The sequence below is a fragment of the Mauremys reevesii genome, linkage group 6 (genome assembly GCF_016161935.1).
Source record: "Mauremys reevesii isolate NIE-2019 linkage group 6, ASM1616193v1, whole genome shotgun sequence".
Taxonomy (NCBI): Eukaryota; Metazoa; Chordata; order Testudines; family Geoemydidae; genus Mauremys; species Mauremys reevesii.
The window spans coordinates 750271-775494 of record NC_052628.1 but is presented as its reverse complement, the minus strand read 5'-3'; the positions used below and the strand labels follow the sequence as shown (position 1 = coordinate 775494).

Sequence of the window (25224 nt, the reverse complement as noted above, 5' to 3'; positions counted from 1 at the left end):
GTAAGTCGGTTAATAACTGTGAACGTGTTTCTTCCATCAGCTGTTCAGAGCATTCCTTTCATAGGCCTGACCCTAGAGAGAGCAACGCTCTCCTGCCCAGAGGCAGGTTTTAGACTATTCCAACTGCAGTACCAGTATTTGACCGGAAACCTGTTCCGAAGGTGGTTATTTATCTGAAATTGCTGGTCCCATACGTCACCCCTGTGCCAGGCTTGGAGTGGGGGAGCTAGAGTTACAGCCCAACCAAGGACTGCCTGTCCAGAAGAATTCGTATTCCATAGGGATTCTGATGTCTGTGCTGCGGGGGACTCGGACAGAAAACACGCTCGGAGGGACAGCTGGTGCTGACATTCTCTTCTAGTGCACCCACGACAGGATGGGGAGAGCACCTTAGGGAGCTGGTGGGGAGAGATGTCTGGAGCGACAGAGAGGGAGCGTTGTACTTACCTGTGCTAGAACTGAGAGCAGTCTGCCTGACCTGAGGTCCTTTCCCCCACGAACACACACGAGAAGGCAATAGGTGTTACACACAACACGACGGTGCTGTATTACCTGGGGCAAGAAGGCCTTGTTCATCTCACCTTTGCAGGATGGCTGTAGATCTACTGGACTGGTACATTCGACCCAGTGACCCAAGAGGCCTTTACCTTGCAGGCAAGGAGAACAGCAAAGTGGACGAGCTCAGCAGAGATTTGATGCATCCACACAAATGGTCTCTGAAGGATCCAATACTTCAAGATGTCTTTGGGGGATCCAGAGAGATGTGTTTGCTACCAGCAGGGACAGGAAGGACCTTGATTTTGCTTGAGACAAAGAATCCATTCATTCATCCTTAACAGGGGGCAGGGCCCATCCTGTCCCATGTGTTCTCCACTTCCCAGCAGTACTGGAAAGAGAGAGATCAGGACAAGGCCAATGTAATTGTACCAATCCCTGCTTGGCTAAGGCAGCAGTGTCTCCAAGGGGAATTTGAAATGTCTGCCTGCAGTCCTGGGTTTGTTGTCACAGCAGGAAGGGAATATTTATCATCCGGGTCCCCTGGCCCTGCACTGAATGACTTGGATTGTAGGACTTTTACAGACGTGAAAATATCTGGTATGATGGAAGTACAACTGATTTTCATTAACTCTGGAAATATACTTAGATTCCGCGTCATCTACTGGATACCAGTGGAAGCAGCAGAGCAGCAGCTGAAATCACTTGGCAAGTGCCCAGGAGAAATGAGAAGGTGCCCCCCCCCCCCCGGGGTCTTGGTGCTGCGACTGCAGAGGCTGGGGACAGAGCTGAGGGGCAGGGAGCGCCCATGTCCAATTTGTAATCTCCCTCGTGGGGAGGGGGCACAGGAGCACTCTGGCACTGCTCCGGGAAGGTTCCAGTGTCTGGCCTGTGCAGGCCCAGCAGTGTGAGCGTGCAGACAACGTGGAGAACACCAGCTATGAGTCAGCAACCGAGTCCTGTGGCAGCTTATAGACTAACAGACGTATTGGAGCATGAGCTTTCGTGGGTGACTAACACGGCTACCCCTCTGATACTTGAGTTATGAGTCAGTAACTCCATCTTATCACCCTTAGTGACTGGGTCTTCAAATCTGCGCTGACCTCTGGCATGGGCCCTGCTGTAACTCCAGCGCCCGTTTATCGCCGCACTAGGGGCAAAGTTCCAATTTTGAAGGGTTTCTCTTTGGCTCGAATAGCCTCTCAGCCCTGCCACTAGCTGTGGCCATGTGCTCCATGCCAGGTCCCTGTTTAGCCAGTGGGGCGCCTCTCTGTGAAGCCTCTGCTGCTGGGTTTTTGTCGCATCCGTGGCACCACGAAGGACTGTACTTCCTCTGCTTTTACTGCTAAGGCCCTTCTAGAAAGGAGCATTTCGCTAAGGCTCTGTGACGGTCACTGTGGTGCTTCCCTCTCCCCAGGACGTTGAGCCTAAATATAGAGGCAATATGATATTTTCTCTCTTTTTTTCCTAATAATTCCCAATGTTCTATTTGCTTTTTTGATGATCGCTGCACATTGAGTGGATGTTTTCAGAGAACGATCCACAGTGACTCCAAGATCTTTCTTGAGTGGTAACAGCTAATATAGACCCCCTCATTTTATATGTATAGTTACGATTATGTTTTCCAATGTACATCACTTTGTATTTATCAACATTGAATTTCATCTGCCATTTTGTTGCCCAGTCACCCAGTTTTGTGAGATCCTTTTGTAGCTCTTCACAGTCTGCCTGGGACTTAACTATCTTGAGCAATTTTGTATCATGTGAAAATTTTGCCACCTCACTGTTTACGCCTTTTTCCAGATCATTTATGAATATGCTGAATAGGACTGGACCAGTACAGACCCCTGGGGGACACCACTATTTACCGCTCTCCATTCTGAAAACTGACCATTTATTCCTGCCCTTTGTTTCCTGTCTTTTAACCAGTTACTGATCCATGAGAGAACCTTCCCTCTTATCCCACGACAGCTTCCTTTGCGTAAGAGCCTTTGGTGAGGGACCTTGTCAAAGGCTTTCTGAAAGTCCAAGTACACTATATCCACTGAATCCCCCTTGTCCACATGCTTGTTGACACTGTGAGACTTGTAGTAGATTGGTGAGGCATGAATTCCTTTTTCAAAAGCTGTGTTAACTTTTCCCCAACAAATAGTGTTCATCTGTGTGTCTGACGATTCTGGTTTTTTACTATAGTTTCAACCTGTTTGCCTGGCACTAAGGTCAGGCTTACTGGCCTGCAGTTGCCAGGGTTGCCTCTGGCTGGCCTTTCCTTGTAGGCACTAGGACTTGCTGTTCCAAGAAGCAGTCACTGAAAGTGTTTAGAAATTGTTTCTCTGCACTTTGTGCCTTTGCCCAGTTTATCAGAGGAGCCAAGTGCTGAGTCTGGACCACTGCAGGACAGCGTGGGGCTGGCGGCAGGTCCTGGGATGCTCTTTGGGGGGTGAGAGTCCCAGCGTTCTCACTGTCTGCTTTTCCTACCGGACAGGGAAGGGCAGCCTCACAGAGAAGGGGGAGGTGACTGCAGCAGCTGTTTGCGCCACCTGCACAGTGCCAGCCCGGGGGCACAGGACGCTGGAGCTGGGCCTGGCCTGGGACATGCCGCGCATTCACTTTGGCTCAAAGGAGAAGCTGCATCTCAGGTACGTGCCCAGATCCCCTATGTGCTTCCAGGCACAGATGCCACCCACCAGACAGAGCTGTGTGTGCCGTGTGCCCGGCCTTCTCTCGCCATCCCGCAACGTGGACCCAGCACCTCCTCCAGGGCAGGCATCTCGCATGGTCACCATGCCCCTGGGACACTGCCCAGCTCCCCCCACCGCACCCCCCAGCACGTGCCCTGCCCATCCCACTTCCCTGCACCCCAGCCTGGTCTCACATAGCCCCAGCTGGTCCCATCAAGGAGGAGCCGTGCCTGCTGGGGCATGTGGTCTGCATGGGCCGCCCTGAGTGGTGCACGCGGGAGAGGCTGCCCGGCCGCCCGCCGCCTGTCGGGGCGCGAGAGGCCGCCCGCCGCCGCCGCCTGTCGGGCGCGGGAGAGGCCGCCGCCGCTGTCTGTCGGGGCGCGGGAGAGGCCGCCGCCCGCTGTCTGTCGGGGCACGCGGGGGAGAGGCCGCCCGGCCGCCCGCTGTCTGTCGGGGCGCGCGGGGGAGAGGCCGCCGCCGCCGCCGCCTGTCGGGCGCGCGGGAGAGGCCGCCCGCCGCCCGCTGTCTGTCGGGGCGCGGGAGAGGCGCCCGGCCGCCCGCCGCCTGTCGGGCGCGCGGGAGAGGCCGCCGCCGCATGCCGCCTGTCGGGCGCGGGGAGAGGCCGCCCGCCGCCGCCTGTCGGGCGCGCGGGAGAGGCCGCCCGCCGCCTGTCGGGCGCGAGAGGCTGCCCGGCCGCCCGCTGCCTGTCGGGCGCGAGAGGCCGCCGCCCGCCGCCTGTCGGGCGCGCGGGAGAGGCCGCCCGCCGCATGCCGCCTGTCGGGCGCGGGGAGAGGCCGCCGCCGCCCGCCGCCGCCTGTCGGGCGCGCGGGAGAGGCTGCCCGGCCGCCCGCCGTCTGTCGGGCGCGGGAGAGGCCGCCTGGCCGCCTGTCGGGCGTGCGGGAGAGGCCGCCGCCGCCGCCTGTCGGAGCACGCGCGGGGAGAGGCCGCCCGGCCGCATGCTGCCTGTCGGGCGCGCGGGAGAGGCCGCCGCCCACTGTCTGTTGGGGTGCACGGAGAGGCTGCCCGCTGTCTGTCGGGGCGCGCGCGGGAGAGGCCGCCCGGCCGCCCGCTGTCTGTCGGGGCGCGCGGGGGAGAGGCCGCCCGGCCGCCCGCTGTCTGTCGGGGCGCGCGGGAGAGGCTGCCCGGCCGCCCGCTGCCTGTCGGGGTGCGCGGGAGAGGCCGCCCGGCCGCCTGCTGCCTGTCGGAGCACGCGGGAGAGGCCGCCCGCCGCTGCCTGTCGGGTGCGCGGGAGAGGCCGCCCGCCGCATGCTGCCTGTCGGGCGCGGGGGAGAGGCCGCCCGGCCGCATGCTGCCTGTCAGGGCGCGCGGGAGAGGCCGCCCGCCACCTGTCGGGGTGCGCGGGAGAGGCTGCCCGGCGGCCGGCTGCCCGGCCGCCCGCTGCCTGTCGGGGCGCGCGGGGGAGAGGCCGCCGCCGCTGTCTGTCGGGCACGCGGGGAGAGGCCGCCCGCGCATGCTGCCTGTCGGGCGTGCGGGAGAGGCCGCCTGCCGCCCACCGTCTGTTGGGGTGCACGCGGGAGAGGCTGCCCGCCGCCCCGCTGCCTGTCGGGGTGCGCGGGAGAGGCCGCCCGGCCGCATGCTGCCTGTCGGGGCGCGCGGGGGAGAGGCTGCCCGCTGTCTGTCAGGGCGCGCGGGAGAGGCCGCCCGCCGCCGCTGTCTGTCGGGCGCGCGGAGAGGCCGCCCGCCGCCCGCTGCCTGTCGGGGCGCGCGGGGGAGAGGCCGCCCGGCCGCCTGTCGGGGCACGCGGGGGAGAGGCCGCCCGGCGGCATGCTGCCTGTCGGGGCGTGCGGGGGAGAGGCCGCCTGGCCGCCCGCTGCCTGTCGGGGCGCGCGGGGGAGAGGCCGCCCGGCCGCCTGCTGTCTGTCGGGGCGCGCAGGAGAGGCCGCCTGGCCGCCCGCTGTCTGTCGGGCGCGAGAGGCTGCCCGGCCGCCCGCCGCCTGTCGGGGCGCGCGGGGGAGAGGCCGCCCGGCCGCCCGCCGCCTGTCGGGGCGCGCGGGGGAGAGGCCGCCCGCCGCCTGGCGGGGCGCGCGGGGGAGAGGCCGCCCGGCCGCCCGCCGCCTGTCGGGGCGCGCGGGAGAGAGGCCGCCCGCCGCCTGTCGGGGCGCGCGGGGGAGAGGCCGCCCGGCCGCCCGCTGTCTGTCGGGCGCGGGAGAGGCTGCCCGGCCGCCCGCTGCCTGTCGGGGCGCGCGGGAGAGGCCGCCCGGCCGCCTGCTGTCTGTCGGGGCGCGCGGGGGGGAGGCTGCCCGGCCTCCCACCGCCTGTCGGGGCACCTTTGCCTGTATTGCCCATTGTTTAACCTCCGAGACTTGGTCAGACTCTGCTCGGGCTGGGCCGAGACAAGGGGATTCTCCATCGCTGGGCGTCTTTATACCAAGGTTGGGCCCCGCTCTGGCTCAGCCCAGCACTGGGCCCAGTGCAAGGGCTGCTGGGTGGGGTCTGCAGCCGCTGTGCTGCAGGAGCTCAGACTAGATGATGACACGGGTCCCTTCTGGCTGCCCCAGCCTTGGGACACCCTGTCCTCGCGCCCCTCGGCCAGGCCAGCTGCAGCTGCTCCTCTCCCATCCGAGCTGGGAGCCCTGCTCGGAAGCGGCAGTGGGGATGGCTGTGCCTGGGTCAGCAGCAGTGTGTCAGAGTGACAACCTGCGCCCAGCCTGGGGAGGGGCAGTTTCCTGATGTCGTCGCTTCCTGTTCTGCAGGTGCTAGAGCCGTTAGCATTTCTGTACGGCACTGCCGGCACACGTGGCGTCCTGAGCGGGGGAGAGGGAGAGCATTGGCAGGGCCCCTACCCGAGGGGGATCCATCGCCCCCACCCCTCCCTGCAGTGCCAGGGCTGTGCTGAGAACAGGCCCTGTGGGTTGCTGGCCTGAAGCGCTGTGCTGGCTGGCTGGGGCGGGGGTCCCTGCCGCGTGGGGGAGCGTGCTGTCCTGTGCAGACAGCCGGACAGACGGCACCAGGCTGTCTCCTGCAGGCCTGCCCCCAGTAACGTCTCTCCCCGCAGGCGGTACACGCGCTATTTCGGCAGCGCAGGGGACGCGTGCCCGGCCCTCTCCCACTACGCGCTCACGCACTATGAGCAGTGGGAGGAGAAGATCGAGAGCTGGCAGAGGCCCATCTTGGAGAACAGGTAGAGCGATCGCCTGGCTGGTAGCCGGGGCCATCTCCAGTGGGGGGGAGCCCGCTGGGGCCGAGGGGACCCCCTGGCCAGGCCACAGACAGGGTCAGGTACAATTGACAAGCTGCTGCTGTCACCAGGGGTCTGCAGAGTTGGTGTGTTGGTTTGGGGCAGGTTCGGCCTCCTGCCAGCCGCAGAGTGGCTCGTTGGAGAGTCACCGCACCCCCCCCAGTCGCTGGCCCTGCTGCACCCGGCTCCTGAAGTGTGGGGTGGCGAGAGTGCTGCTCCTGTGTGTGCACAGGGGCGGGTGTCTTGCTGTGTTCTGGGGTCTCTGGGGGTCCCCTTTCAGAGCCTGTCACCGATGGGTGAGCCCCGTGCCTGCATGTGGGCAGGTGCTGGGCCCCGGGGCCGGTTCCCGTAGGCCAGAGCTCTAGGCAGGGTGTCTCCTTCGCTCCTGGCTTCCCCGGCTCTCCGGGGGCAGGGGAGGCTGCGCACACGCAGGCCCGTGGAGCTTGCTCTTGCTGTCTGGAGAGCGGAGCTGGTTGAGCCAGCCCAGGCTGGCGCTTAGCTCCTGGAAAGACCCAGGAACTGGAGCTCCCAGGCTGGCCTGAGAGGCCAGTCGCTCCTGAGCTGTGAGCAGTTCCCTCGGTGCAGCTGCTGGGGCGGCTGGAGCCTGCATCCCCCGCGGCCTTCTGTCCCCTCCCCAGCAAGGGAGGTGGGGGGTGGGCAGGTGTGTCTGAATACGCTGCCCCCCCAGCTCTGTGTCTCGAGGGGACGACCCTTCCTGGGGCCTGAGGAAGGGGGGGGTTGCGTTGTAGGCAGGGGCGGCTCTACAAAGTAGGCTGCCCCAAGCAGCGCGGAGCGCTGCGCCGCCCTTCCCCAGTCCCGCGGCGGGTCCCCTCTTCCCGCGGCTCCGGCATCCTGGGGAGGGCGGCATTTGGCTCGGTTGAGCTCCGCCGCATGCCTGCGGCAGGTCCACCGGAGCCCGGACGAAGCGGACCTGCCGCAGTCATGCCTGCGGGAGCTCAACCGAGCCGCGGAAGACGGGACCCGCCGCAGGCATGACCGCGCAGGTCCGCTCGTCCCGGCTCCGTGGACCTGCCGCAGGCATGCCGGCGGGAGCTCCACCGGAGCCAAATGACGCCCTCCCCAGGATGCCGCCCCAAGCGGGCGCTTGGCCCGCTGGTGCCTAGAGCCGCCCCTGGTTGTAGGGCTCCAGGCCCATGAGGCCGGGCTGTGGCTCCGTGAAGGGGGATCCACAGAGGCGACGTATTTGCTCGCCCATCTGTCCCTTTGGCCCACAGCCACCTGCCCCCCTGGTACAAGTCGGCTCTCTTCAACGAGCTCTACTTCGTGGCGGATGGCGGCACCCTGTGGCTGGAGCTGCCCCCGGAGGCCTGCGCGGAGGACGTGCAGGGCCCAGCGGGGGCCGGGCTGTCCCAGATCTTCCCGGTCCTGCGGGAGTACGGAAGGTTTGCTTACTTGGAAGGTAAAGTGCAGGGCTGATTGTCGCAGGGCGAGGGTCCCACTCACCCCTCCCGACTGAGCCCAGGGCAAGGGGCTTGTCACCCTCTGGGGCAGCCTTGCTGACCCACTTCCTTCAGGGTGGGGGCAGGGAGCAGCCTGCCCCCCCATGGAGTCCATTGGGGGCTGCACCCCCTCACCCAGGCCGGGGGCACGGCCTCACCACTCTCGGCCCCCAGGAAGGGCAAATTCCCTGCTAGGCACAGGGCCGGGGACAGGGCCCAACCCCTCGTCCCCCGCTCCCCGTGTTGTGTGGAGGGGTGGGGACCCCTGGTGCCCCTGCGCCCCCCCGGCAGGATCTGCCCCCCTCACTGTCTGTGCTGGGCTTCCAGGCCAGGAGTACCGGATGTACAACACCTACGACGTTCACTTCTACGCCTCTTTCGCCCTTGCCATGCTGTGGCCCAAGCTGGAGATCAGCCTGCAGTACGATATCGGTGAGCGCCCAGCGGGCCCTGCCCCTGCCTGGCCCCCGCCCAGCCCGGGCCCCTCGGCGGGTTCACGGGCCCCCGCCCAGCCCGGGCCCCTCGGCGGGTTCACGGGCCCCCGCCCAGCCCGGGCCCCTCGGCGGGTTCACGGGCCCCCATTCAGCAGGGAGGGAGCTGGCTGTGACCTTGCTGCTCGGGCTGGGGAATCCTGTCTGGGCACTGGGGGTGGTTTCCGCTTCCTTTGCTGCACCCGAGCAGGGCAGGGATTGAGTGTGGCCCCGGGGCCCTCAGCAGTGGCGGTCTGAGCTCACTGCTCCTGCCAAGGCCGGGGGCCGTTGCCTGGTGGTTTCCCAGGCACAAGCACCCCGCGCCTGGCACCAGGGCGAGTGGTCTCTGCAGGGATAAGGGGTGCTCACCCCACTGGCCGGGGAGACCTTGGCATGGCAGGGGCCCGCCAGCTCGCTGAGGGTCTGTCTCTCCCAGCTGCTGCTGTGCTGAACGAGGACACGCAGCCCCGGCTGTACCTGATGAACGGGCAGACGGCCCAGGTGAAGCTGAAGAACGTGGTGCCCCACGACATCGGGGAGCCCGGTAAGGTCTTGCCCTGGTTGGGGCCAGGGCTGGGCTGGGCTCAGTTACGAACGCCCCACGCGATGGGCTCACCCAGCTCCACTGCCAGGCCCAGCCCCACCGGGAATGTGTCCCTCTGTCCCTTGGTGTGAGGGGTGGGGCGCAGGGAGGCCACTCCCAGGAGGGCCCCACCACTGCTGCTAGGTGGGGGGGGGTGCTGTGGAGGTGGGTGTGCAGTGCAGTTACAGGGATGGGGAGACCATTCCCGGGGAGGGGCGCGGTGCAGTGAAGTTACAGGGGGATCACTGCAGGTGTTGGGGGGTGCAGTGCAGTTACAGGGGGGTCACAACAGGTGTTGGGGGTGCAGTGCAGTTACAGGGGGGTCACAACAGGTGTTGGGGTGCAGTGTAGTTACAGGGGGCTCACTGCAGGTGTTGGGGGGTGCAGTGCAGTTACAGGGGCTCACTGCAGGTGTTGGGGGTGCAGTGTAGTTACAGGGGGCTCACTGCAGGTGTTGGGGGTGCAGTTACAGGGGGATCACTGCAGGTGTTGGGGTGCAGTGCAGTTACAGGGGTCACAACAGGTGTTGGTGGTGCAGTGTAGTTACAGGGGGCTCACTGCAGGTGTTGGGGGTGCAGTGTAGTTACAGGGGGCTCACTGCAGGTGTTGGGGGTGCAGTGCAGTTACAGGGGGTTCACTGCAGGTGTTGGGGAGGTGCAGTGCAGTTACAGGGGGCTCATTGACGGTGTGGGGGGGTGCAGTGCAGTTACAGGGGGCTCACTGCTGGTGTTGGGGGGTGCAGTGCAGTTACAGGGGGCTCACTGCCAGTATTGGGGGTTTCAGTGCAGTAACGGAGGGCTCACTGCCAGTGTTGGGGGGGTGCACTGCATTTATAGGGGGGCTCACTGCAGGTGTTGGGGGTGCAGTGTAGTTACAGGAGGGTCACAGCAGGTATGAGGGGCGCAGTGCAGTTACAGGGGGCTCACTGCAGGTGTTGGGGATGCACAGTGCATTTACAGGGGGGCTCACTGCAGGTGTTGGGGATGCACAGTGCAGTTACAGGAGGGCTCACTGCAGGTGTTGGGGATGCGCAGTGTAGTTACAGGAGGGCTCACTGCCGGTGTTGGGGATGCGCAGTGTAGTTACAGGAGGGCTCACTGCCGGTGTTGGGGATGCGCAGTGTAGTTACAGGGGGCTCATTGCAGGTGTTGGGGAAGTGCAGTGCAGTTACAGGAGGGCTCACTGCAGGTGTTGGGGGGGGTGCAGTGCAGTTACAGGGGCTCATTGACGGTGTGGGGGTGCAGTGCAGTTACAGGGGCTCATTGATGGTGTGGGGTGCAGTGCAGTTACAGGGGGCTCATTGATGGTGTGGGGGGGTGCAGTGCAGTTACAGGGGGCTCACTGCTGGTGTTGGGGGGTGCAGTGCAGTTACAGGGGTCTCACTGCCAGTGTTGGGGGTTTCAGTGCAGTTACGGAGGGCTCACTGCCAGTGTTGGGGGGTGCACTGCATTTATAGGGGGGCTCACTGCAGGTGTTGGGGGTGCAGTGTAGTTACAGGAGGGTCACAGCAGATATGAGGGGCGCAGTGCAGTTACAGGGGGCTCACTGCAGGTGTTGGGGATGGACAGTGCATTTACAGGGGGGCTCACTGCAGGTGTTGGGGATGCACAGTGCAGTTACAGGAGGGCTCACTGCAGGTGTTGGGGATGTGCAGTGTAGTTACAGGGGGCTCACTGCCAGTGTTGGGGGTTTCAGTGCAGTTACGGAGGGCTCACTGCCAGTGTTGGGGGGGTGCACTGCATTTATAGGGGGGCTCACTGCAGGTGTTGGGGGTGCAGTGTAGTTACAGGAGGGTCACAGCAGGTATGAGGGGCGCAGTGCAGTTACAGGGGGCTCACTGCAGGTGTTGGGGATGCACAGTGCATTTACAGGGGGGCTCACTGCAGGTGTTGGGGATGCACAGTGCAGTTACAGGAGGGCTCACTGCAGGTGTTGGGGATGCGCAGTGTAGTTACAGGAGGGCTCACTGCCGGTGTTGGGGATGCGCAGTGTAGTTACAGGAGGGCTCACTGCCGGTGTTGGGGATGCGCAGTGCAGTTACAGGGGGTCACGGCAGGTGTTGGGGGTGCAGTGTAGTTACAGGGGTCTCACTGTCGGTGTTGGGGATGCGCAGTGTAGTTACAGGGGTCTCACTGTCGGTGTTGGGGATGCGCAGTGCAGTTACAGGGGGCTCAGTGCCAGTGTTGGGGAGTGCAGTGCAGTTACAGGGGGCTCACTGCAGGTGTTGGGGATGCGCAGTGCAGTTACAGGGGGTCACGGCAGGTGTTGGGGATGCGCAGTGCAGTTACAAGGGGTCACAGCAGGTGTTGGGGGTGCAGTGTAGTTACAGGGGGCTCACTGCAGGTGTGGGGGGTGCAGTGCAATTACAGTGGGGGTGACGGGGAAGCCCCCATAAGCAGTGCTGCTGAGAACTGCTCTCTCCCTGCTCAGAGGACGAGCCCTGGCAGCGGGTCAATGCCTACCTGATCCACGACACGGCCGGCTGGAAGGACCTGAACCTGAAGTTCGTGCTGCAGGTGTACCGCGACTACTACCTGACCCAGGACACGGCCTACCTGCAGGACATGTGGCCCGTCTGCCAGGTACAGCGAGAGCCTCCGCCCCCAGCCTGTCCTGCGTGGGAGCTCCCGGCTGCCCGGCACAGGCCTGTGTCCTTCGGCCAGTGCCGCGGAGCAGCTGGGCGAAGGTCTCGGTTTCTCACCCACAGGCTGTGATGGACTCGGAGCTGAAATTCGACACAGACGACGACGGGCTCATTGAGAACTCGGGCTTTGCTGATCAGACGTATGACGCCTGGGTGGTGACTGGAGCCAGGTGAGTGGGGCAGGGCCGGTGCAACCACTAGGCAAAGTAGGTGGTCGCCTAGGGCGGCAAGTGGTTGAGGGCGCCGAAAAGCGATGCCTTGGCTCGGCAGGGAGGAGCCGCCTTCCGGAGGCACCGGAGAGTCCGAGCCGCGGCTTGCGGGGGTGGCGAGCCCCAGCCATGGAGGAGCGGGGAATCAGGAGCCCTGCAAAGGCAGCGGCGCCGCTAGCGGGGAGCAGCCGCCCCCCCCCCCCGGGGGGCTCCTGCAGGCTGCAGCAGATGCATGCGGGCGGCGGCCCCCGTGTGCCCCCCAGCTTCTCCCTCGCCGCGCTCAAGCTCTGCGGCTCCCGGGAGTGAGTCGCTGCCGGGGCGCGGGACCCTGAGCCTGCTGCGGGAGGGGCAGCGGCGGCGACTCTCAGTCCCAGGAGCTGCCGAGCGCGGCGAGGGGGGTGCACGGGGGCTGCTGCCCGCATGCATCAGCGGCAGGAGCCCCCGGGGGGCGGGGCGCAGGGACACAGCCCAGGCAGGCCGCCCCCTCAGCCCCCTCCTCACCGCTAGGGTCACCGTCCGTCGTATTCCCCCAGAGGTGTCCGGCTTTTTCGTTTTCAAATAGCCGCCTGGGAGGAATGGGTAATAAGGTTAAAAGGTCTGGGATTTCCCCCACTCCCCTCCATGCAGAGTGCGGCGCGGCTGATTGGGCGGCTGGGCCTGACTGAGCCGCTCCCATTGGCCTCCCGCTGCCAGAGCCCCTCCCGCTGCCTCAGCATCTGGGGGTCGGGGCGGTGCGCGTGTTCAGCGCCGTTGGGGCACGGTACGTCTCCTGGAGAGCTGCACCAGCGCGTGCGGCTCCGTTCGGGGGCTGGCTCAGTCTGCGCTCGCTGTGCCCGAGGGCAGCGCTTTGCTGGAACCACGGCCCAGGACAGCCTGGTGTGCCCGGCAGGCGCCTACCCCAGGGCACACGGTGTCACTCAGCACCAGGGAAGGGGTTTCGCAGTCATTTCCAGGATTGCCCCGAGCAGCCAGCTGGGGCCTGGGGCATTTGTGCTGAGTGGCTGCTGCTGAGTCATCACAATGAACCCGTCAAAATGGGCCCAGCGAGAGCTGGCTGCTGGCTGGAAGGCAGCGAGTGCAGGACGCTGCTGCTCTGCCGAGAGCCCCGTCTGGGGAGCCCGGCTTGGCCTCTGCAGACACCAGCAGTGTCCTCGTGTGAGTCTCTCTCCTGGCCACGCCGGCTGCGGCTGGGGGTGTAGCTGGTCTGTGGCTTTGCCAGCTGAGGCAGCCCTGGCTTGTGTCCCCATCCATCTCCCGCCTTCGCGCACTGTGCGACCAGGGTTAGCCGCCCGTGACCTGCCGTGCGGAGTGCAGAGTGCAGGCACCCGGCGTTTCCAGAGGTGTGGCTCGGGTGCCTGGCATGGGGCTGCTGCTGCTCCAGCTCCCATGGGGCTGAAAGGACAGGTTAGGGGGCTGCACTCTCTGGGGGGGGGTTGCAGCCCTGGCGGGGAGGGGGCGAGCGCTGTGAGGCTCGGGGGCTGGAGGGGGGCGCAGCCCCATGGGTGAGGGGCGAGCGCTGTGAGGCTCAGGGCTGGAGGGGCAGCCCCAGGGGAGGGGACGAGCGCTGTGAGGCTCGGGGCTGGAGGGGGGAGCAGCCCGGGTGGGGAGGGGCGAGCGCTGTGAGGCTCAGGGCTGGAGGGGGACGAGCGCTGTGAGGCTCGGGGGCTGGAGGGGGGCGCAGCCCTGGCAGGGAGGGGGACGAGCGCTGTGAGGCTCGGGGGCTGGAGGGGGGCGCAGCCCCGGTGGGGAGGGGGACGAGCGCTGTGAGGCTCGGGGGCTGGAGGGGGGCGCAGCCCTGGCGGGGCGGGGGACGCGCGCTGTGGGGCGCGGGGGGTGGAGGGGGGCGCCGGCCGGGCGGGGCGCGGCGAGCGCGGGGCGGCTCGGGGCTGGAGGCGCAGCCCGGTGGGGAGGGGCGAGCGCTGTGAGGCTCGGGGGCTGGAGGGAGGCGCAGCCCTGGCGGGGAGGGGGACGAGCGCTGTGAGGCTCGGGGGCTGGAGGGGGGCGCAGCCCCGGTGGGGAGGGGCGAGCGCTGTGAGGCTCGTGGGCTGGTCGGGTGGACAGGAAGTGCAGCCCCAGTCTCTGTCTAGGGCCCTGTAATGTGCCCGCCATGTAGCGCCGGGCTGTGAGGCTGACGTGGTGGATACGGCTGCCCTGTCGGCAGCAGCTTGTGCCCAAACCCGTCTCCTTTGCTTTGCAGCGCGTACTGTGGCAGCCTGTGGCTGGCAGCCGTCTGCGTGATGTGCAAGGTGGCGGGGATTGTGGGGGATGGCGAGGTCCTGCAGAAATACAGCGCCATCCGGAGGAAGGGCGCGGAGGCGTTTGAGCGGCTGCTGTGGAACGGTGCGTATGGCAGGGGGCCTGGGCCGCACGAGGGGCAGTGCGCTGACCTGCCCTTGGCCTGGGGTGCAGGCTCCCGCTCTGGGCCACGGGGTGTCTGCATCGGGCAGGAAGTGACTCCCCCCCGTGGGCGCTGCGTGGTGTCCCCGTGGGGAGGGTGCAGTGTGAGAGGAGGGGCCGCTGGTGTCAGAGGCAAGGGCGTGACTGTCTAGCTGACTCTCTCGTCCCCATTGCAGGGAAATACTACAACTACGACAGCAGCGGGGGCCCCTTCTCCAGCACCGTCATGTCCGACCAGTGCGCCGGGCAGTGGTTCCTCCGGGCCAGCGGCCTGGACCACGGCGAGTTCCAGGTGAGAGAAGATTTGTCACCACCCAAGGTGGGAGTGGTGGATTGGGAAGGCAAATCTACCGATGGCACAAGGATTAGGGGAGTGGCAAGTGATGAGGACGGGGCAGCCATACAGAGCAATCTGGATTGCGTGGGAAGCTGGGCCCACTCAAACACAATGTGGCAAATGCAAAGTCGTATTGTCTCACTGTCTGGGGGACGTAGGAGCGTGGGCACCTTACTCAGGGCAGAGTGCCAGAAACAGGCACAAACCCCACACTGGCTGTGAGCCCTGTACTTCGATCTCACCAGCCAAGCAACAAGGGGAAGCCCTGAGGCCCTGAAGCCAAATCAAGGAGTCATAGAATCAGAGGGACCTCGCGAGGGGTCTCTAGTCCAGTCCCCTGCACTCACGGCAGGACTGAGTATTATCTAGACCATCCCGGGCAGGGGTTTGTCCAACCTGCTCTTCAAAATCCCCAAAGATGGAGATTCCACCACCTCCCTAGGCAATTTATTCCAGTGCTGAACCACCCTGGCAGCTAGGAAGTTTTTCCTAATGTCCAACCTAAACCTCCCTGGCTGCAATTTAAGCCCATTGCTTCTTGTCTTAGCCTCAGAGGTTAATAAGAACAATTTTTCTCCCTCCTCCTTGTAACAACCTTGTATGTACTTGAAAACTGCTATCATGGCCCCTCTCAGGCTTCTCTTCTCCAGACTAAACAAACCCAGTTTTTTCAATCTTCCCCCATAGCTCATGTTCTCTAGGCCTTTAATCATTTTTGTTGCTCTTCTCTGGGATTTCTCCAATTTGTCCACATCTTTCCTGAAATGTGGCGCCCAGAACTGGACACAAGACTCCAGCTGGGTCCTAATCAGCACAGAGCAGAGCAGAAGAATTACTTCTCGTGTCTTGCTTATAACACTCCTGCTGACACATCCCAGAATGATGTTCGCTTGTTTTGCAGCAGCGTTATACTGCTGACTCATATTTAGCTTGTGGTCCCCTCTGACCCCCAGATCCCTTTCCGCAGTGCTCCTTCCTAGGCAGTCATTGCCCAGTTTGTACGTGTGCAACTGATTGTTCCTTCCTAAGTGGAGCACTTTGCTTTTGTCCTTCTTGAATTTCATCCTATTTACTTCTGACCATTTCTCCAGTTTGTCCAGACCATTTTGAATTTTAACCCTTCCTCCAAAGCACTTGCAGCCCCTCCCAGCTCATGTTCAGTTGCTCGTCCACTATGAGCCCTAAATCCCTGCAGAATCACTGCTTTCCAGGATAGTCCCCCAGGCTCTAGGTCTGGCCTGAATTCCTTCTTCCTAGGTGTGTGTGTGACACCAGTAAGCCAAGGCCGCAGGCATCAGCTAAGAACTGACAAACCCCGAGCAGGAAGCCAGGCCATGAACTGGTAAGTGGTTAAAAGGCAGGAAACAAAGGGTAGGAATAAACGGTCAGTCCAGATTAGAGCAACAAACATGATTCGAGGTCTAGAAAACATGGCCTGTGAGGAAAGGTTAAACAAACCCAATTTTTTTTACCCTGGAGAAGGGGGGGGAGGGGAGACATAACGGTTTTCAGGTACATAAAGGATTGTTACAAGGAGGAGGGTTAAACATTGTTCTCTGAGGATAGGACAAGAAGCAGCAAGGGAGGCTTAGGCTGACGTTAGGAAACATGTCCTAGCTGCCAGGGTGGTTCAGCACTGGAATAAATTGCCAGGGAGGTTGTGGAATCTCCACCATTGGGGATTTTCAAGAGCAGGTTGGACAAACCCCTGTCAGGGCTGGGCTAGGTTAGTGGTCACCAACCAGTCGATTGCGATCTCCGGCAGCACAGTGTGGCTGCCGCTAAGACAGGCTCCCTGCCTGCCCCAGCCCCACACCGCTCCCAGAAGTATCTAGCACGGCCCCAGGGGTGGGGGGGCAGGAGCATCCCTCCATGTGCTGCTCCTGCCTGCAAGCGTCGCCCCTGCAGCTCCCATTGGCCAGGAACAGGGACTGGCCAATGGGAGCTGCGGTGCCAGTGCTTGCAGGCAGGAGCAGCGCGCGGAGCCACCCACCCCCCGCAGGGGTGCGTTGGCCCCTTCCAGGAGCGGCGTGGGGCCAGGGCAGGCAGGGAGACAGCCTTAGCAGCAGCCCCGCTGCACCGCCGACCGAGGCAAGTGCTGCCTGGCGGGAAGCCACACCCCAACCCCCAGCCTCTGCCCTCTCCTGGAGCTTGCACCCCGAACCCCCTCCTGCACCCCAAGCCCCACCCTTGATCTCCTCCCAGAGCCAGAACCCCCCTGCACCCCAACACTGCCCCAGCCCAGAGCCCCCTCCTGCACCCAAACTCCCTCCAAGAGCTTGCACCCCACACCCCCTCCTGCACCCCACCCCCTGCCCAGGCTCAGTCTGGAGCTCCCTCCCACACTGCGAACCCCTCAGCCCCAGCCCAGAGCCTGCACCCCCTCCCAACCCCTGCCCCAGCCCGGTGAAAGTGAGTGTGTGTGTGGGGGGAGAGCGAGCAACAGAGGCGGGGTGAAGGGGGGACTTCGGGGAAGGCGTGGGGCCTTGGGGAAGGGCCAGGGTAGATCCTGGTTCGCACTTAAATTCAGAACGTGAACTTGGGCGTAAAATGGTTGGAGACCCCTGGTCTAGGTAATCCTTAGTCCTGCCATGAGTGCCGGGGACTGGACGAGAGACCCCTCGAGGTCCCTCCCACTCGTATGATGCCCCGAGCTGCTCGTGCACTGCAGTGGCACACAAGGCTAGTGTGATGTGTACCCAGGGTAGCAGGGAGGTGATTCTACCGCTGCACATGGCACTGGTGCGACCGATACCGGATCCTGCAGGCACTGGTTGGAAAAAGGTGTTGAACAACTGGAGAGGGTGGGGGGAAGGGGATGGTGTGAGGGCGGGGGAGTGTCTGACGGAGAGAGGCTGAACGCACTGCGATTGAGCGGTGACGTGCTGGTGGTGCACAAGGAGACAAGCCCGGGCACTGCCGGGCTCGGTAATCCGGCAGGGACAGGCAGGACAAGAACCGCTGGCTGGGAGCTGAAGCCAGAGTTTGCGCAGTGACGGGGTGGCCGAGTGGGCAAGGCTGCCGGTGGGGGGGTTGAGTCTCACCCTCAGTTCAGCCAGCTGCAGACTGGGAAGCTGACCCGTCAGAGGCAGGCAGGCGTGGGGCTGGCCACCTCGCTCCCTGGTGTGCCGCTGGCTCTGCAACAGCCTCAGGAGCCACTGACTCGGGACCGTTGCCGACTCGCAATGACAGTGGTGGCTTCACCGCCTCGGTGTCTTCACATCCAGCCCGCTGCCTTTCCGCACGGCGTTTTGCTGGGCTCAGCCCAGGGGTCTCTGTGCTGGACAGAAGGCAGATGATCTACTGGCCCTATCTGCCTTAAGCAGTACGACTCTGCCGCTGCCGTCTCCGAGTGGAGGACGGCCCCCGGGCCCTGGGTTCAGGGTGGGGCCTTATGTGGCCGAGAGGCCTGATGGCGTCTCTCTCCACAGGTTTTCCCCAGGAGCCATATCCTCAGCGCGCTGAAGACGATCTTTGAGCTGAACGTCATGGGCTTTGCCAATGGGACGATGGGAGCCGTGAACGGCATGAGGCCCGATGGGAGCCTGGACACGTCCAGCGTGCAGTCCAGCGAGGCCTGGGTTGGGGTCGTGTACGCTCTGGCAGCCACCATGATCCAGGAGGTGGGTGTGGCGCGCGGCGCCCCTCAGCACGGGCAGGCGGTGCCAGGGCACGGGCCTGACTCTTTTCTCCCTCTGCTGCAGGGCCTGGTGCAGGAGGGCTTCCGCACGGCGGAGGGCTGCTACCGGACCGTGTGGGAGCGGCTGGGCATGGCCTTCCAGACGCCAGAGGCCTATTGCCAACGGAAGCTCTTCCGCTCTCTGGCCTACATGCGTCCCCTCAGCATCTGGAGCATGCAGCTGGCCCTGGAGAGCAGAGCCTGCCAGGCGCCTGCCGCAGCAGCGCCACACCCGGGGCAGGAGAACTCCTTCCAGCCGTGAGGGAAGGAACCTGGGAGCAGGAGCCAGAGGGAGCCGCTGGGCCCCCGCTGCTGGCCAGGGACTGTGTGGAGACAGCTTGCCCCTTTTTAAAACCTGATTTTAATTGCTGTATCTTCCCTCCTCTCTGCACCGACCCTGTGCCTCCCCCCAATGCGTGCCCCCTGCCCCCTTGGAGCAGCAGGGCCCCATGCTCCACACCCTGGCTGACCCCTCATCCCTGGGGCCCCCAGCCCCAAGAGAGATGGTTTCCTGGGCCTGGCTGTCTGAGCGGGGAGAGGGGAGGAGCGGTGGGGGGGCTGTGCCTAGGGTCCTTCCCCTCGCGCATGGCTCCAGGGCTCTGCAGTGCACAGGGCAAGTCCCCGCGAGAGGTGGGGTATCCCTATAGCTGACGGGTCTCACAGCCTCCCCCAGCGCCTGTCCTGCCTGCGCCCCCACCGACCCGCATGGCTGGGAGCGGCAGAGGGCATGGAGGGGGGAGCCCATGGGCCTGGCTGGCACGCTCGCGCAGGGCGTGTGCACAGGCTGCTGGGTGCAGATTTCGCCTGCCCTTGCTGGCAGAGCAGCATCCGCTGCCGGGCCCAGACGGGCCGTGGCTGAGGGCCTGGTACATGCTGAGCCCTAACTGCAGGGAGAACCACGCGGCACGGCCCACCCGCCAGCGGCACGGCCCACGGCAGAGGTGCAGGGGGAGCCGAAGATGTGGGCACTGCTGCCAGTGAGGGCGCCATTGCCCCTCCCTGGCCCAAGGGGCTGCCCAGCTGGGCTGGGTCCCTTCGTGGTGCCTGGTCCAGGCAGGGCCGCTGTGGTAACCCCTGGCAAGGGCAGTTCCCCAGCATGATCCAGCCCTGGCCCGGGGCCCACGGCCTGGCCTCCGACAATCCTCATCCCAAATGCACTCCTCTTGTCCCCGACCCTGCATGGCCACTGCCCACCATCACCACTGGCGCTGGGCCGGGGCTCAGGGGAGCTCGTTTTAAATGCTGAATAATCATTTTAATTTAAAATCATCATAATAAAATATCATCTGCCTGTGGGCCTGTCCCTCCACCTGGGGCCGTCGCCCCCTCTGGCCCCGCCCGGGGGCCCGACCCACCGCCTGGGGCCGTCGCCTCCGCCGCCGCCCGCCCGCTCCCTGGGGCCGCCGCCTCCGCCCCGCCTGGGCCCGCCCGCCTGGGGCCGCCCCCTCCGGCCCCCGCCCGCCCCTCGCCTGGGGCGTCGCCTCCGCCTGCCCGCCTGCCGCCTGGGCGTCGCCTGGGCCCGCCCCTGGGGCCGCCCCTCCGCCTGGGCCCGCCTGGGGCCGCCGCCTCCGCCCGCCTGGGCCCGCCTCGCCTGGGGCTGCCGCCTCCGCCCCGCCTGGGGCCGCCCCTCCTGGGGCTGCCGCCTCGGCCCCGCCTGGGCCCGCTCCGCCTGGGGCTCGCCGCCTCCGGCCCCGCCTGGGCACGCCCGCCTGGGGTCGCCGCCTCCGGCCCGCCTGGGCCCGCCCGCCTGGGGCTGCCGCCCCTCTGCCTGGGGCAGTCGCCCCGCCGCCCTCCGCCCCTGGGCTGCCGCCCCCCGCCCGCCTGGGACTCCCGCCCTCTGCCTGGGGCTGTCGCCCCCTCCGGCCCCGCCCGGGGACCCCGCCCCTCCGCCTGTAGCCTATAGACGTCACCAACCAAGTGGCAAATGTGAACTCAGGCACTACCCCGGCCCAACCATGGAGTCTCAGACAGCCCCTGCAGCTCTCCGCTCTCCCTTGTCACCCCGGCGAGCCTGCCTTTGTGATAGATGGTCCCTTACACCAAAACTCAACAATATTCAGGTTACTCCCAATCTCAAAGGACCAGGCACCCTAGATCTTACACCAAAGACAACACTTGTAGGCAGTCCTGTACTAAACGAACTAAAGAGATAGTAACAAGAAAGAGAAATGGGGTGATTTGCAAGGTTAAATCAGGTAAATAGAGACACAAGTGAGTTACAAGCTGAAGGTGAAAGAAGGTAATAAAGGTAATAATTGGGGATATACCAATCTCCTAGAACTGGAAGGGACCTCAAAAGGTCATTGAGTCCAGCCCCCTGCCTTCACTAGCAGGACCAATTTTTGCCCCAGATCCCTAAGTGGCCCCCTCAAGGATTGAACTCACAACCCTGGGTTTAGCAGGCCAATGTTCAAACCACTGAGCTATCTGTCCCCCTTGCTGTAATGAACAAGCGCTGCATGTCCTGTAGTTCTAGGCCAGGCCAAGCCCTGGGGATCTTTTGCTTATGCTTAGTAAACATAAAAGACACAATTCCTTTTTGTCAGGGATTATTCCCTTCCCCCACAGTTCAGGCTGATGGGATGAGTCCACCTGCATGTCTCCTCTTCAGGGGAGTGGGGGAGCAATTAACAAAGTCTTAGTTCTTGGATTCAGGTTTCAGAGTAGCAGCCGTGTTAGTCTGTATCTGCAAAAAGAACAGGAGGACTTGTGGCACCTTAGAGACTAACAAATTTATTTCACCATGAGCGTTCGTGGGCTACAGCTCACTTCATCGGATGCCTTGGATGTCTCGCGATGGCTCATTGGTTTCAGTGGGCCGCCTTGGTGGGTGGAGCCACCACTGTAGGAAGCCAGCACTTTACGCTTGTTAATGCTGCTTTCCGGTTGGATGAGTCACACAGTTACAGAGCTTTGCAAGGCAAACCTCAGTACAGCACGGGGTCCGGATGTTGTCAGTGAGATTACTACGTGCAGTATCCGACAAGCATTTCATCAAGTCTAAGCACTCAACATTCTTACCAACTTCACATCTGCTTTAACAACGTTAACCCACAGGTGAGCCAGACTGGTTTCCAGCTGGGTATCAGTCAGTGTCCAGCTGAGAGCTTAGGGGTCTTGGCATGAGCTGGCAGTGGTCTGTCAGTGTCTCTGGCGGTAGGTTTATGCAGCATCATGGCATGTGGGCACCCTGGTGTTTCCACTCCTAAGTTACCATGTTACATCCCAATTGTGAGAAAACAAACTCCTGCTCTAAGTAGCTGGAACACAAAAGGCTCCTCGTCCTCAGGCTCCAAATGGAGCCCCCCCCCCCAGTCCTGACTAAATATCTGGCCGTGTGCACGGATCTGCTGGAGCGCAGCCTGCAGTTCAGCCTTGTGGGTAGTGATCAACGGCTCCATGTCTAGTTGGCAGCCGGTATCAAGCGGAGTGCCCCATGGGTCGGTCCTGGTGCTGGTTTTGTTCAATATCTTCATTAATGATCTGGAGGATGGTGTGGGCTGCACCCTCAGCAAGTTTGCAGATGACACTAAACTGGGAGGAGTGGTCGATACGCTGGAGGGTAGGGATAGGATACAGAGGGACCTAGACAAATTAGAGGATTGGGCCAAAAGAAACCTGATGAGGTTCAACAAGGACAAGTGCAGAGTCCTGCACTTAGGATAGAAGAATCCCATGCACTGCTACAGACTAGGGACTGAGTGGCTAGGCAGCAGTTCTGCAGAAAAGGATCTAGGGGTTACAGTGGACAGGAAGCTGGATATTAGTTGACAGTGTGTCCTTGCCAAGAAGGCTAACGGCATTTAGGGCTGTATAAGTAGGGGCATTGCCAAAAGATCATGGGGTGTGATCTTTCCCCTCTATTCGACATTGGTGAGGCCTCATCTGGAGTACTGTGTCCAGTTTTGGGCCCCACACTACAAGAAGGATGTGGATAAATTGGAGAGAGTCCAGCGGAGGGCAACAAAAATGATCGGGGCTGGAGCACATGATTTATGAGGAGAGGCTGAGGGAACTGGGATTGTTTAGTCTGCAGAAGAGAAGAATGAGGTGGGATTTGATAGCTGCTTTCAACTACCTGAAGGGGGTTCCAAAGAGGATGGATCTAGACTGTTCTCAGTGGTGGCAGATGACAGAACAAGGAGCAATGGACTCAAGTTGCAGAGGGGGAGGTCTAGGTTGGATATTAGGAAACACTTTTTCACTAGGAGGGTGGTGAAGCACTGGAATGGGTTCCCTAGGGAGGTGGTGAAATCTCCTTCCTTAGAGGTTTTTAAGGCCCGGCTTGACGAAGCCCTGGCTGGGATGATTTAGTTGGGTTTGGTCCTGCTTTGAGCAGGGGGTTGGACTAGATACCTCCTGAGGTCTCTTCCAACCCTGAGATTCTATGATTCTATGAGCTAGTGTGAGGCTGAAATACAGGGGCCTTGGGCTCTACTGGAATGCGACTTCTATTAACAGCAGCTATCTGAGGACGTTCAGAACGTTCTCCCAGGTTTCAGCCACCTTGCTCCAATCCACACTCTCCCGTGCAGTTAATTACCCTAATGCACAGACACAGAGACCCCTCCTCGGTGCCAGCTGTCACTGAGATCAAGCATCAGCAAAGTCCTGCAACAGCCTGAGCCAAGACACGTGTCACCTGAGCAGTGAAAGTCCGGCGGGCAGCCTGAGCAGGCAGTCCACACCTCACCCTAGAAACATGGGGAAATGACAGTTCCAGGGCAGGCTCCTGCCTGAATACGTTGGTCTCAGCATGGCATCCCGGCCTGGACCTGGAGCCCGCTGCAACCAGCAGGAGGCCACACCGCGTCAGTCCATCTGTGCACCAGTCCCTCAAATGCAGCTTGACGAGTACGGACCGTGCAAAGGCCTCCCAGGGAAGCTGGGATGTGCCCTCAGCCTGACCCTCATTAACACGTCCTGCCCCTCCCGGTTTAGCACCCGTCGCACTCCCAGGACTAGCTGTGGTTCTGCTCCCTTGCTGCGCCCGCTGAGTGCCTCTTGCCTTATCTGTCTTGCAGGCGCAGCAGTGAATTCAAGAGAGTATCACACGGTGCCAGAGCCACCCAGGGGGGTGGGCAAGTGGGGCAATTTGCCCCAGGCCCCGCAGGGGCCCCCATGAGAATACAGTATTCTATAGTATTGCAACTTTTTTGTATGGAAGGGGCCCGTGAAATTGCTTTGCCTCAAGCCCCCTGAATCCTCTGGGTGGCCCTGCCCAGTGCCTGGCAGGAGAGCTGTTGCAAGGACACAAGAACGGTTGTCAGGGCTGGGCGTGTGGGCGAGAGCCTCTGGGCTGAGGACACCGCCCTGCCCTGCCACGGAGCCTGGCCTGCACAGCAGTACTGACCCCATCTCAACAGCAGCCGAGAGGAGGCTCACATGGCAGGCGGGAGCTGAGGAAAAGCTGCTGCTGAGCCTGGGGGGCCTGCACCCAGCAGCAGAACTCTCCCACCTGCTGCTGCGCCACGTCTCCTCTGCCCCCGTACGGCTGCAGCTTGTCTCCAGCTCTGCTCCCGCGCCTCCCTCTGCCCTGGGACTCTCAGCCCAGGTTCCAGCTGCTGCATTCACGGGGCACAGGGAGGGGAAGGGGGCAGGGGGTCCTGAGCAGCGAGGGAGGAGAATCAAAAGAAAGAAATAGTTTTAGCCATTTGGACAATTAATTGTTTCTTTTATAAAGCCTAACGTAACGATTGGATCATTTCTGTATGGCTGTAGCTGGGCAGAGTTATGTAAAGGAAGCTGAGTGATTGATACGTGTTTGGGAAGGTTTCAGTGTGAGAGAACTGATTATTTACAACACTCTGCAGGTCACAGATACAATCACTGCACCGAGCCACAGGGCCCTGGCCTGCTTAGAGTTTCCCAGCGTTTAGGAAGGTGGCTGGTCATGTGACCACATTCTGGCACCTGATGATCTTTGCAGCTCGCACAAATACTGAAAACTAATGGGAAAACTGGCTCCATGGGGGTGTTTTGTGTTACTGGGGGGTTCGTTCTTTATTCTCCAGCCCCCGTTCGGGAGAGGAGTGCGGGGGAAGCCAAGAGAGCAGCAGGGCCCGGAGGGCAGTTCCCCTGTCGCAGGAGTGAGGCGAGGGTGGGCAGTGCCGGCGTCTTCGTCTGAGCAGCCCATGCGCGGTGGCCATGTTTGTGTGATTTGAAGGTTGACTTTCAACCTGAAATTCTCATGCGCACGTTGGCAGAGGAGTGGAGGGAGGTAAAAAGTCAGTAGACAGACTGAAAAAATGTGATTGGTTTTAGGTTTTGTCTTTTTAAAAATCTCAGGACGTTGAGGCCAATCTTGTGATTTTTCCAGAGTCTGATTTGTGGTTTGTGATCTCTCGAGGTGGAGTCACGATTCTCCCACTCCTAGCCCAGGGCCTGGCCACCCTGCTCCGGTACCACCTGTTGGTCTGACTGGGCTTCAGGGCCTGTGTTTCCTCCCTTGTGACGAGTGTGTTCACTGAGTCGATGGAACAAAACGCTACAGAAAAAGGGAGTTTCAAACAAGCCAACACACAGATTTAGTCTCATCTAATCTTATGTTTCAGATGAGCTCAAGTCGACGGACTTTCTTCTTCAGCTACTGGACCAGAGCTCGAGTCAGCCCACGTCCTCCCAGCCAGCCTAGGGCCTCCGCTGGGTCTCAGGCCTGGGCTACATGCAGGGGTGTGAAGAATCCACATCGCTGAGTGCTGTAGCTACGCTGACCTAACCCCGGTGCAGAGGAAGCCAGGGTGACAGATGGGTCCTTCCATCAGCCTCAGCACTGTCGAGCTGAAAACTCCCTTCCTGCAGCGTAGGCTGCGTCTACACTACAGGGCTCTGCCGGCTTAGCTACGCCACTATTTGTCCTCAGAGTGTAAATGTGCCCTGAGGGTCTCCTGCCCCAGGAGCAGCACTGATGGCTCCAGCACCCCACAGGAGCTGCCATGGAGAACTGGGGGAGGGAGGGGAAGGCTACAAGCTACAGGGCAGAGACACCAGGGTCTGAAATCCCACCGCCTGCAGAGAAGGGCCACCCACCGTTTGCCATTGGAGGAAGGGGGACTCGCTCTGTCCGTTAA

General features: G+C 62.5%; 1 protein-coding gene across 2 annotated transcripts in view; it reads left to right on the top strand.

Annotated features, from left to right (window-relative positions):
- GBA2 (glucosylceramidase beta 2) overlaps window positions 1-19447 on the top strand; it is a 51067-nt gene extending 31620 nt beyond the window's left edge. For both annotated transcript variants that reach the window (XM_039545227.1, XM_039545225.1), the window contains exons 7-17: window positions 2981-3134; window positions 6193-6318; window positions 7611-7795; window positions 8163-8267; window positions 8742-8849; window positions 11319-11470; window positions 11596-11702; window positions 13939-14081; window positions 14315-14430; window positions 17907-18098; window positions 18180-19447. In XM_039545227.1, the coding sequence (XP_039401161.1) occupies window positions 2981-3134; window positions 6193-6318; window positions 7611-7795; window positions 8163-8267; window positions 8742-8849; window positions 11319-11470; window positions 11596-11702; window positions 13939-14081; window positions 14315-14430; window positions 17907-18098; window positions 18180-18416 (1625 nt within the window). In that variant the 3' untranslated portion in view covers window positions 18417-19447. The remainder of the gene's footprint in view (window positions 1-2980; window positions 3135-6192; window positions 6319-7610; window positions 7796-8162; window positions 8268-8741; window positions 8850-11318; window positions 11471-11595; window positions 11703-13938; window positions 14082-14314; window positions 14431-17906; window positions 18099-18179) is intronic.
- Window positions 19448-25224: the final 5777 nt, after the last annotated feature.